Here is a 12,943-nt window from a genome sequence, read left to right as displayed (position 1 = left end):
ACATTACTATGAAATTGACCGTTATTTCTACACATTATGACTCAATTACTTGTTATTTCTTGGCTATTTACTTGTATGGACATTATTACGTTATTAACGGCCTGTAAATTAAAGACTTATCAATATAACGTTGTGTGTTGTAGCTCCATCTGCAGCGGAGAAGCTGGAATTCACGGTTCAAAGGGTGAGAGTCATGATTTAAAACAGAAAAAGCAGCAATCCTCTCTGTAGCTGTCTGGAATACGGAGATGCTGAGGGAAGCTGAGACTCATTATTTGACTATTTGGTTTAAGGCATTCCTCCCTCTCTTTTAAAGGGATAGTTCAACATTTTCTGCAAATTGGCCCATTGCCATAATCCCTATAGTCATAGCAGTAGGTTTGTTACCTTTTAATTGTCGGTGTAAACTATTTTTAGAACGGCGGAGCAGAGCCGTGAGCTGCTCAGAGCTACGCTATGGAGGCTCATTATGGGATTTCTTGGTTTCTAACTCATCAAACTCATCAAATACACAATCCAACAACTCCACAACGCTCTGGTGGACAAGTTGTGACCTGCACATTCACCACGCTATGAGATAATAACACAACGTTACCACACAGAGTTGTTTTAGAGGGAAATACAGAGACTGTTGATGAAAAACTGTCCCTGAAGGCAACGCACATCAGCGGTTTTGCATGAATTTCCCTCTAAAACAACTCTGTGTGGTAACGTTGTGTTATTATCTCATAGCGTGGTGAATGTGCAGCTCACAACTTGTCCACCAGAGCGTTGTTGTGGAGTTGTTGGATTGTGTATTTGATGAGTTTGATGATGAGGGAAACCAAGAAATCCCATAATGAGCCTCCGTAGCGTAGCTCTGAGCAGCTCACGGCTCTGCTCCGCCGTTCTAAAAACAGCTTGCACCGACAATTAAAGGTAACGAACCTACTGCTATGACTATAGGGATTATGGCAATGGGCCAATTTGACAAAATGTTGAACTATCCCTTTAAGGCGTTCCTATATGTGACCAAACCGTGACACCAGATGAAATGCTACAGCAGGTCTCAACTCTACCTTCTTCTCCGACGGCATGCTGCTGAACGACACCGTCTTCTTCCTGCCTCCGCCCACCTTCTGCACCGAGGGATCCTGGGAAAACACAAGAGGACGAGAGGTGAGAAGGATGAAAGCAGAAAGAAAGAAGGTCGTGGAGGAGCTCGCAGCCAGGGCCGTTGTATAGGGGAGAAAGGTGATGATAATTCTAGGGGCCCAGCGCCCAGTGGGGCCCATAAAAAACCCCAGTAGTCTAATCTTTGTATGACTGATTTATTCTGTGTAAGACCCTGACTCATACTCATAGTACACTGTAAAAACTCAACATCTTTCCAAGAATATTTGTCTTATTTCTTGTCCAAATGTCTCATTTCTAGTCAAAACTAATCTCTTTTCCACTTAAAATAAGACTCATTACCTTCAAAATTAACTTGTTTTTAGATCATTTTCACTTAAATTCACAATAAATAGAAATATGTTTGGGCTTGTGTGGTTTCGGTAGCGAGAGCAGCACTGCAAAAACTCAAACTCTTACCAAGAACATTTGTCTTATTTCCAGTCGAAACAATCTAATTCTACTTAAAATAAGACTCATCATGTAAAAAGTAGCTTATTTTTAGACACTTTTTACTTCTTTCAAGCAGATTTTCACTTGAAATAAGTAGAAAAATCTGATAGTGGAGCAAGTTTTTTGTGCTTGTAATAAGGAAGAAAAACTTGCTCCACTATCAGATTTTTTCGACTTATTCTAAGTGAAAATACGCTTGAAAGAAGTAAAAAGTGTCTAAAAACAAGCTACTTTTAATATGATGTGTCTTATTTTAAGTATAATGACATTTGTTTTGACTAGAAATAAGACAAATATTCTTGCTAAGATACTTGAGTTTTTGCAGTGTAATGCTGCATTAGCATCAAAACAAAGAAGGCTAAATAAAAAACGATAATACATACGTAGTCTAAGGAAAAAAAAGGAAAAGTTAGGGGGAGGGGCCCACTTTAGTATTCTTTAAGGGGGCCCAGAATTCCTAGCAACGGCCCTGCTCGCAGCTCTGATCTTCTTCATCTGAAACACTTTTGTTTCATAAAGCTGCTGTCCTGGAAACGTTTACCAGGAATGTACCGATCATTAATTATCTGTTAATTATGGGAGATGTTTCCAGGAGAGAGCTGCACGACATGGAGCCGATCAGAGAGAGAAAACAGGTCGATGCACATGAGAGAAGCTCACGGAGACAGAAACACACACTCACACGATGCTCAAATGCTTTTGTACAACATTAAAAATATCTTTATTTATTGAGCACTTCTCTGAACCTAAGGACTGGATACTCACAGAACATAAACAGTGGTTAAATCCACGTTATAGACTATTGAAACGTTGCTTATGTTTGTTTACACTGTGTTAAGACTGAAGACTTATTTTCACTGTGTGTTTAGATTGAGACTGAAATCTCCCATTCAGTCTGAATGGTTCGACATAAACAGATCAAATCTATGAGCTCTGTATTTACAGTGTTTGAATGATGTGTATATGGAGATATCAGACGTGTTATTACTTTATATTTCTGCACATGGACGTGAGGACGTGAGGATGTGAGGACGTGGACATTCCTGCAGCAGCTTTACATCAGACATGTTTTCTCTTCACATTCTTGGTCCTCGGGGTGAAAACTTCAGTCTGAATCAGTAATAATGAAGTTCTGCTCTGGATCTTTTTGGGGCTTTTTGTGATGTTTTCACAGCTTCTCTGTTTCCACACTGCGGTCAGACACGGGGGCTTTTATTTTCTCAAACTGGTCCGGAGCATCACTTCCTTATTTAGTCGTGCGAGGGTTCACATGGAAACTCATGGTGCATGGAAGGCTTTTACAATAAGACTTCTCTCTGCATCAGTTCATACGTTAATTAACATTAAACTGTTCTTTATTTGTCATAATAACTCATCTTTATGGTCCTTTCTGGGATTGTGGCTGAATATTGAGGTTTAAAAGGAGCAATATTCTCTAATTTTCTCTCATTACTCCTCAGCTTGCTACATTGCACTGGTTGCCTGTCTCTTTTAGGATTGATTTTAAAGTTCTTTTACTCATTTATAAAGTTTTAAATAACCTTGCACCATCCTATATTGGTGATTTGCTTTCTTTTTATACTCCAATAAGAACGCTCAGGTCCTCCGCTGCCTGTCTTTTAACCATTCCTAAGGTGTCCAAGAAAACTGGCGAAGCTGCTTTCTGTTGTAACGGTCCTAGACTCTGGAACGCTCTACCCTTGGACTTGAGATTAGCGGACTCGTTGGCCATTTTTAAAAAGAAACTGAAAACGTATCCTTTTAATTTGGCTTTTAATAGGAGTTGATTTTATTTTTTTATCACTGTTACTGCTTGGCTTTGTTTGTTGATGACGTGTTGTGTTTTAAACTGTTGTTGTTAATTATTGTTTCTGCTTTGTTCAAGCACTTTGGGCTGCGTCGATGCATGAAAAGTGCTATATAAATAAAGATTATTATTATTATTAATGTTATTATTATTAATTTAAACATCTGTATTATTACTTTATGTAGTGAGCAGTAGACAAGTCTCATCAGACTGAAGAACATTAACACTGGACAGTTTAAAATGTGTGCTGCAGCGACGCACAAGATGAAAACCCCATCACAGTGATGTTGGTTCAATTCAGTCTTGCACTTTATGCACTCGTCACTTTAGCAAACGGCACTTTAATCAACACATCTTACATCCTCTTCTTTGTTCTTCATTTCAAGGCCGTAACCATGGAGTCAACATTGGGGGGGACCAAATCTCTCTCTTTCTATATATACTGTAGCTATATATACGTAAATTTACGAACACATGGGATACTTTTTTATTTTTTAATCAGCTAGCTATACATTGGGGGGGGGGATGTGTCCCCCCCAATGTATATGGTAATTACGGCCTTGCTTCATTTCTTGTTCTATTAACCACTCATGAGAGATGACAGGAGACCGTTTATACTCGTCGAGCTGCAGACAACGACTGTGTTGCTCCACCATTACTCATTTATTCAACACTTTTTTTACACATTCTTTACAACTCTTCACTTCCTCACTGCAAAAACTCTACATCTTACCAAGTATATTTGTCTTATTTCTTGTCAAAATGTCTCATTTCTAGTCAAAACTAATCTCTTTCCACTTAAAATAAGACTCATCACCTAAAAATCTACTTGTTTTTAGATCATTTTCACTTGTTTCAAACTAATTTTCACTTGAAATAAGTAGAAAAATCTGACAGTGGAGCAAGTTTTTCTTCCTTATTACAAGCACAAAAAACTTACTTTCACTGGCAGATTTTTCTACTTATTTCAAGTGAAAATCTGCTTGAAAGAAGTAAAAAGTGTCTAAAAACAAGCTACTTTTTACATGATGAGCCTTATTTTAAGTAGAATGAGATTGTTTCGACTGGAAATAAGACAAATGTTCTTGGTAAGAGTTTGAGTTTTTGCAGTGCTGCTCTCGCTACCGAAACCGCACAAGCCCAAACATCAACACAGACGGGTCAAAACGTGTTACTAGTCAACATAAATCAGCGCAAATGACGAAACAATAATAAATGGCGCTTACAAGCACTCCAGCACTTTATAACTCTCCTGTAATCTTTTGGTCTCGTTACTTTTGGCCAGTTATCTGTTGGTCTGTGTATGTTGTGTGTATGTTCTATATGTTTAGTGCCTGTGTCATGGTGCATTGCTCCTCCTCTGTGTAATCACTGCTGTCGTTCCAGCTCGTTACGACTCAGTGAGGCTCCACTAATGAAGCTCCCACTGACATTTACTCAGAGACAGAGCTGCCAATCAATGTGTGTGTGTGTGTGTGTGTGTGTGTGTGTGTGTGCTAGCTTCTAATTGGCTGATTGGAATTGATTGTGTGTAGATTACATCACCATCGTGCCGGTCTGACAGATTAGATGAGCTGTAAACATCTGTATTTCCCTGCAGCTCAGACCGAGGCCGAAGCTGCTGCAACGGTTTAATGATGAGAATCAATATCATGTCAAAATGTAAATGTTAAAAAAAAGTTTTAAAAAGTTAAAACAAAAGATATTTATACTTTCCTGCTGCCAGTCAATGCAGACTGTTAGTTTCAAACTTAGTTTTGACATTCGGAGGTACGAGAAATATTACTTCTGCCTGTTTTTAATCAAATATGATTTATTATTATTAGTCACTTTATTCTATTCACATTATTTTTAATGTAAAAATGTTGTAAAATGTATTTTGTTCTTTCATTATTAATTTCTTATCTTTTTTTTTTTGTTAAAGTTAGTTCAGTTTTAAATCTATTTTCTTTGTATGAGTGTATAATTGTAATTCAGTTTGGCCTTTTTACTTTTATCTCATCAGTCTGAAGTTCTGTTAATGTGTGAGAAGTTCTTTATAAATAAAGTTTGTTTGATTCACAGTTTGAGTGGAACAAAAGCATCCAGATGAAAAGCACTAAATTAAACTTAATTGTTGCCCCTTTTTTTTGGCTTTTAGGTTGCCTTTAGCATCTGGCCAGGGACAACGGACAAAAACTAGCCTTGTTGGCTAACTCTGGCCCACTTACAGTCTTTCTTTTAACTCTGTTGATTAGTGGTGCACTGTCCCTATGAAATAAACTAATAAATAAATAAAATAAATAAATAAATAAACTAAGTTGCAGGTTTTCAACAAGTCACCAGACCTAGAAACAACAGCATGGTGTCGTCTGCATAGAGACGGATACTACAGTCGGTTATAGAAGATATAAACACCTGATGATTCTGGTTCTGAGTCTCAGAGATTTACAATCACACCTGACAAACTGAAGGTTTTTCTTTTAAAACCATCGATCAGTTCCAGTGTTTCAGAGTTCAGAGGTGTGGACATTGACTGTGTGTTATTGGCTCAGTGACGAGTGGATCGGTGGATGGAGTTAGTTTGCTGCAGGTGGTTTCCAGCCTTCAGTGGGTTTTGTAGAGAATCAACAGAAGAGAAAAGTGTGAAACCACCACAGGTTCATGTGGATCATTAAACAACCGGCCTGCAGCAGCAACAGCAGCTCAGAGCTGATTAAGACCAGACACTACAGGAAAAAAACACTGTTTTTCATGCACGGATCAATTTTGAGATTTTGAGGCTATTTTTCTTCCTTAACATGTATTCTTTCAGAAAAGTCAAAAGAAATGGTATAAAATTCACAAAAAGAGTTTTTCAGACGGCTAGAAATCTCCACTTCAGCAGCACTTACAGACACCAAACCTTCCACTTTCCTTTCCTAACTTCCCTTTCTATATTCTGAAGGTTTTTGCAGAGGGGATTGTTGATATATCATTCACAGCCTGATTTATACAACATTTTATTCCTAAAACATGGAGACATTTGATTTTTTTAGGGCTGGTGACAGTATTTTCTCATTTACAGAGTGATAAAAAGAGATATCCACAATCCTCCTCTGTAAAAACTTCTGACTCTAATGTGTCGACAAAATAAAACAAGAATTTTGAAAGGGGCTTTATCCATTGTTCAGATTTCTGTTACGGAAATATAGGCAAATTAGCGCATCTGTCATTAGTTATCGCCTCATTCACATATTTAAACATAAAATTTGACAAAACTTGTAACACAAAAAATAATTGTCTTAATGTAAGTGATAAACTTGGGAAGTTTCATGGTGATATCTGTATTAAAGAAGCCAAAGATCAGAAACTGAAGCTGCAACGAATGAGATTCTGATCGATGTTGGTGTAAAATCTACTCTAACGCCACAGACACGGTGAGGCCTCCTCGGCTGGACCGGGTCTGCAGGCAGGGCCGTTGCTAGGAATTCTGGGCCCCTTTAAAGAATACTAAAGTGGGCCCCTCCCCCTAACTTTTCCTTTTTTTTTCTTAGACTACGTATGCATTATCGTTTTTTATTTAGCCTTCTTTGTTTTGATGCTAATGCAGCATTACACTGCAAAAACTCAAGTATCTTAGCAAGAATATTTGTCTTATTTCTAGTCAAAATGTCATTTCTGGTCAAAACAAATCTCATTCTACTTAAAATAAGACTCATCATATTAAAAGTAGCTTGTTTTTAGACACTTTTTACTTCTTTCAAGCTGATTTTCACTTGGAATAAGTAGAAAAAATCTGATAGTGAAGCAAGATTTTCTTCCTTATTACAAGCACAAAAAACTTACTTTCACTGGCAGATTTTTCTATTTATTGTGAATTTAAGTGAAAATGATCTAAAAACAAGTTAATTTTTAGGTAATGAGTCTTATTTTAAGTGGAAAGAGATTAGTTTTGACTAGAAATGAGACATTTGGACAAGAAATAAGACAAATATTCTTGGAAAGATGTTGAGTTTTTACAGTGTACTATGAGTATTAGTCAGGGTCTAAGCAGAATAAATCAGTCATACAAAGATTAGACTACTGGGGTTTTTTATGGGCCCCACTGGGCGCTGGGCCCCTAGAGTTATCATCACCTTTCTCCCCTATACAACGGCCCTGCCTGCAGGTCTCAGATCAGCTGCAGACAGGATCACGTCACTGAGCTCAGAGCTGATGAACATGTGTCCAGGGTTTTTGAACATCTGTGTTTTTTAAAGCTTAAACCCAGAAACAGTGAAAACACTCTGTCCTTCACACAAAGTGCAGACTGCAGAGCACTCAGTCAGCGAGAGCGAGCACTTTATTAGGAACGCCTGCTTAATCTGCTCAGCCAATCATGAAGCAGCAGCCGTGAACAGGGTGAGACTAGTTCAACACACACAGATTTACTCTGGACCAAGTTTCACTTTCTCTTGTTTTTACTGAACAAACTCAAACGTGTTTCTATGAAACAACATGAAGCTTCTGCACCGTCTTCTTTAACTCTTAGTGATGTCAGGATGTTTTACTGTTCCTCAACACTTTAGATTTTTTTATCTTGACATGATGTCTTAGTTTTTAGTTTTATTTAGTTTTTCTGTTTGCTTTTTTACTTGAGTTTAGTTTTAGAGGGTTCAACAAGTGATGAATACATTTTAGTTTAGTTTTTATTTGAGAGGAGTTGACTAGTTTTTATTTAGTCTTAGTTGTAGTTTTATTTAGTCTTAGTTGTAGTTTTATTTAGTCTTAGTCTTAGTTGTAGTTGTTCAGGTTTTAGGAGAAAGCCTCTGTCTGGTGAGATGAACTTTTTCCCTTTTAATTGCCTCCATCCCATAATGTTCCCATCAGTCCTCATCAGGTTCCATTCCCTCTTATCTCCCTGTGGGTCGTCCTCCCAGTCGTTTTCTTCCTGCAGCTTTAAGCCAGGAACACACCGCCACGACGCTTCCCGACGCGCCCCAACGCCGACGGCTTTGGCCGACGAGTCTGTCGCCTCTCGTCGGGAGAAAGGAAACAGTGAAACACACTGTGACCGCCCCGACTGCCGACCAGAGCGACTGAGTGGCGAGGACTCCCCCATAGAAATACAGACCCATACAGACCAGGGGCAGCTCTGCTCACTGTTCATTCAAACAAACGCCACTGCCACAGTTAATTTCATCAATGAGACCAACATTAATCTCCCCAAAACAATTTAACCAGCCACGTTTTAACAGCGCTAAAGCCGAAATTAAAACAGTTTTTAGCAGCTTACTGCTGTGGCTCGGTTGCCGCGAATTGGCGATAGCCGATGCTAATTTCTGTTAGCCCGTCTATGGTGTTTTACATTACACGTTAGCATTAAGCTAGCGGGCTTTATATGCTTAGTTGTGAGCTGTGTGTGTTTTGAACGTTGTTTCAAACTATGTGGGTTTGATTGAACATCTTTGATGTTTAAATATATATATATTGCCGCTTAATATATTGCTTTACTCCTCTTTTTATTTTGTATACCATTTTTACTGTAGGACAGGCTAGGACACCGTTTGTTTACTGTGGTCACTTCCGTCCCTCCCACACACCGCGCTGATTCGCTTAGGGCACCGCCAATCAGAATCGCCATAGCTAGCACACAGCCAATCAGAGTACCCGACGAGTCTACTCTCCCGACGGCCGACGAGTCCCGACTGAGCATGTTCAATCGGCCCCGACGAGATCCGACAAGAGCCGAGGCTCCCCGACGGAGAGGAACACACCAAACAGACGAGCTGCCGGCGCCGTCCGACGAGGCCAGACGCCCGACGGTCGGCTCGGTGTGTCCCTGACCTTAGACATCGACAAGAAAACTACAACTGAGCCGCTGTTATCTGATGGAACTTTACTTTACTGCAGTTTAGCATCAAACCTGGAGTTTGGAGTTAGGTCTCCTATTTGGAGAAACTGTCATTTTTATTTTTATTTCAGTTCACTAGATTATGTTTTCACTGCTAGTCTTAGTCTTAGTGAACTTTAATAACCTGATCGAGACATAAAAGCTCACAGAATCTTTATCTCCTGTGTTTGTCAGCATCAGTCAAAGAAAAAGAAGAAAGGTTGAAGTGGCTCCACATCTGGACTCATCCAGATGCTGTGAATAATGTGATGTTTAGTTCAACCAGAGCAGCTCCTTCTAAATGTGTCCTTCTTGTCCTGGGCAACAAAGGTGGAACCTCTGTGGTCCTACGTATCCCAGGATGCATTGCATGTTGGTAACGAAACCAACATCCAGTTCAACAGAAACTGTTAAAACCAAGTAGGCTATGTAAAAAAGAAGTTTTGTGGTTGCTAGGCAACAGATGCTGCGACTTTGTGACGCGGCTGTAGGGGCGGGAACGAGGAATGGACCACACCTGAATGCATCATGATGCAGCAGGGTTTCGAGTCGCCATGACAACGAAACCAGGTAAAGAACCAGCTTTAAAACTGCAGCGAACAACTGAACATCAACGGAGATCTGTGAATACACACACACACACACACACACACACACACGCATCTCCTGGGAGCCAGCAGCTGGTTCAACTGTGAATCACCGTGTGTGTGTGTGTGTGTGTGTGTGTGTGTGTGTGTGTGTGTGTGTGTGTGTGTGTGTGTGTGTGTGTGTGTGTGTGTGTGTGTGTGTGTGTGAAAGCTTCCTGTCAGTCACAGCTGATCTTTTGTCCACATGAGCCAACAAGCCGACTGACTAATTCACTTCCTACACCTCGACAAACCACAGACGTGTCGGTGAATCACATTAATCTACATGTGAACTGCTGATCCTCACCTGAGCACACGAGTGTTGTAGAGGGAAATACAGAGACTGATGATGAAAAACTGTCCCTGAAGGCAACGTGCATCAGTGGTTTTGCATGAATTTCCCTCTAAAACAACTCTGTGTGGTAACGTTGTGTTATTATCTCATAGCGTGGTGAATGTGCAGCTCACAACTTGTCCACCAGAGCGTTGTGGAGTTGTTGGATTGTGTATTTGATGAGTTTGATGAGGGAAACTCCCAAAAGAAATCCCATAATGAGCCTCCGTAGCGTAGCTCTGAGCAGCTCACGGCTCTGCTCCGCCGTTCTAAAAACAGCTTGCACCGACAATTAAAGGTAACGAACCTACTGTTATGACTATAGGGAATGGGCCAATTTGCCAAAATGTTGAACTATCCCTTTAAGAGTGAGAAGGGGCGGGGTCAGATCAGGTGTAAAACTTTGTCCTCTCACCTGAGGATTGATGAGTCTGTTGTGTCTTTAAACAGTAACTGAACATATAAACACATATTTCTATTTTTTTCTCTATTACCTTGTATTTTATTTTGAAGGACTCGTTCATTCCTCACCATGGTAACAACATTTTTTTAACCTGAGGGTCATTTTGTCTCAGAAGCTTTTTGTTGTCTGAATTTTTTTACTTTAATCACACAATTAAGAAAGAATTAAAACATAAAAGACACTTAAATTCAAAATCTGTTTTTCAGATTTGAAAATAAATCAGGTTCATTATTTTTTATTCATTTTCCACCAGAGGAACAAAAAGCCTCCGTTCATCTGCTGTTTGTCTCTGTTTTCTACTTGACTGGCTAAATTTAGCTGCACTCTCTCTCATATTAAGACTGTTGCTCAGTGACCTCGTCCACCAGATGTCCACTGTCGTATTAAAACACTCAGAGCTCCAACACAACGTCTCAGTCTCAGTCTCAGTCTGAGCCGAGGAAACGACTCTAAGAAGCAGGTGAAGGATCAGTCACTCAGGTGTTTCTACTTTATTATTTCTACATTTGACTGGTGACACAACAAACCAGCTGTTTCCAGATGTGGCTCCATCCAGATGTCAGCTGTTCCTCACAGCAGCTCATTTAAATACATGTAGGGTCTTAAAAAGCCTAAAAGAGTCTAAAATTTGAAAACTTGAATATTTAAGGCCTTAAAAAGTCTTGGTAACACTTTATTTGACGTCTATCTCTATAACGCATTATAACCATACTTATAATGAATTATGTAAGGGATAATGCCTGACGAGGTGTCCATTATCAGAAATTAATGGATGACGCGGAGGCGTGAACCGTCCGACGCGAAGCGGAGGACGGTTGCTTCCGCGAAGTCCATTAATCTCTGATAATCGGACACCTCGAAGGGCATTATCCCGCTTATACCATGGTCACTTACCAGATAAATACATATTAAATCAATTACTTGTAATTGAATGTTGTTTTTATGGTTAAAATGTTGTTTTTACCGTTAAAATCACACGTCTTTAAGCGGCTGAGCCGAGCGGACTATTTAATAAACTCGTCGGCGATAAAAGAGAAAAAAAGAGGGACCCGCTGTGACCGCAGCGTAACGTTACAGCCAGTGACTCTGCCACAGCCTGGTAGTTGATCAGTGAAGGGAGGTGAGGTGACGGCTTAAATGTTACATGACACAAAGTCTTTCAGAGGTCCAGTGCTTCTTACCGCTTGTGTGTTTACAGACTCCAGTGCCGTGATGCGCTGAAAAAAAGTTGTTTTGGTCCGAGTGTCCGTTGCCGTGGTTACCAACAAGCGTTTGAGCCAGCGCAGTAATATTTAGAACGTAATCAGGCTATTTTACCGGAACATCTTTATGGGTGTCCATTATCACTTTTTAATGGACACCCAGCAGCCAATCAGAATCGAGGATTCACCCAGACCATGGTATAATACGTTGTAACTGTTAGTAACTCGCTGACAATGACCAGATCGGTAATGCATAATAAGTTATAATGTGTTATAATTGGCTTATGAACATGTATAACTATCATTATAAACACTCTAGTCTATAACTCATAAGTACAGTATGGTTATAATGCGTTGTAGAGATACGCGTCAAATAAAGTGTTACCAAAGTCTTAAATTCACTGAAAGATTGTTTTCAAGTCTTAAATAACTTTGGGCAGGTCTTAATTTTCTTAACGCTACCTCAATAAAATGCTCCTGTGAAACTTCTTTGTGCTTTATTGAATGTATTTTCAACTAACAAGCCCACGCACAACTTATATATTGCAGCCAATTTACATTTCAAGTAATTTTGTGACTTTTCTTTTGTACATTTTTTGTTTGTCATGATATAGAAATAAATATATAATACATTTCATCCATAATGCTCTTAAAAAGGTCTTTAAAAGTCTTAAAACCTGCAAAATTATTATTTTTCTAAGATTATTCTTAGAATAATATCTTTCTGCCTCTGTAAACTCCTCCTGTACCGGACACCACATCTTAAAAACATAAAATAAAAACATCAAAGGATTAAACAACAAGTTTGTTCAGGTTTGTGTTTTTTATAAATCATGTAACGACCCTTTCAGATTGACCTGGTGACCCTCGACCAATCAGCAGCCTCTGACCGTCAGGCTGCAGTTCCTCTCCTGACCAGCAGAGTGAGTCTGCAGAGGCTCAACATGTTAAAAACACAGCTGGTCTTCATTTATTATTCAACTCAGTTGTTTTTTATTATTATGTATTATTTTATTAATTCTGAACTTCCTGCTCGGTTTTAAACTCTCTGCTGCTGCAGTTTGTGTTTGAAC

General features: G+C 39.4%; 1 protein-coding gene across 1 annotated transcript in view; it reads right to left on the bottom strand.

Annotated features, from left to right (window-relative positions):
* plcl1 (phospholipase C like 1) overlaps positions 1-12,943 on the bottom strand; it is a 163,058-nt gene that overhangs the window by 58,577 nt on the left and 91,538 nt on the right. Inside the window, exon 2 of the mRNA XM_085765054.1 lies at positions 1,059-1,133. Within this exon, the coding sequence (XP_085621180.1) occupies positions 1,059-1,133 (75 nt within the window). The remainder of the gene's footprint in view (positions 1-1,058; positions 1,134-12,943) is intronic.

The sequence above is a fragment of the Trachurus japonicus genome, chromosome 21 (genome assembly GCF_045865225.1).
Source record: "Trachurus japonicus isolate A0001 chromosome 21, Traja_1.0".
Lineage (NCBI taxonomy): Eukaryota > Metazoa > Chordata > Actinopteri > Carangiformes > Carangidae > Trachurus > Trachurus japonicus.
The sequence above is the reverse complement of the archived record's forward strand: the minus strand, read 5'-3'. Positions and strand labels throughout refer to the sequence as shown.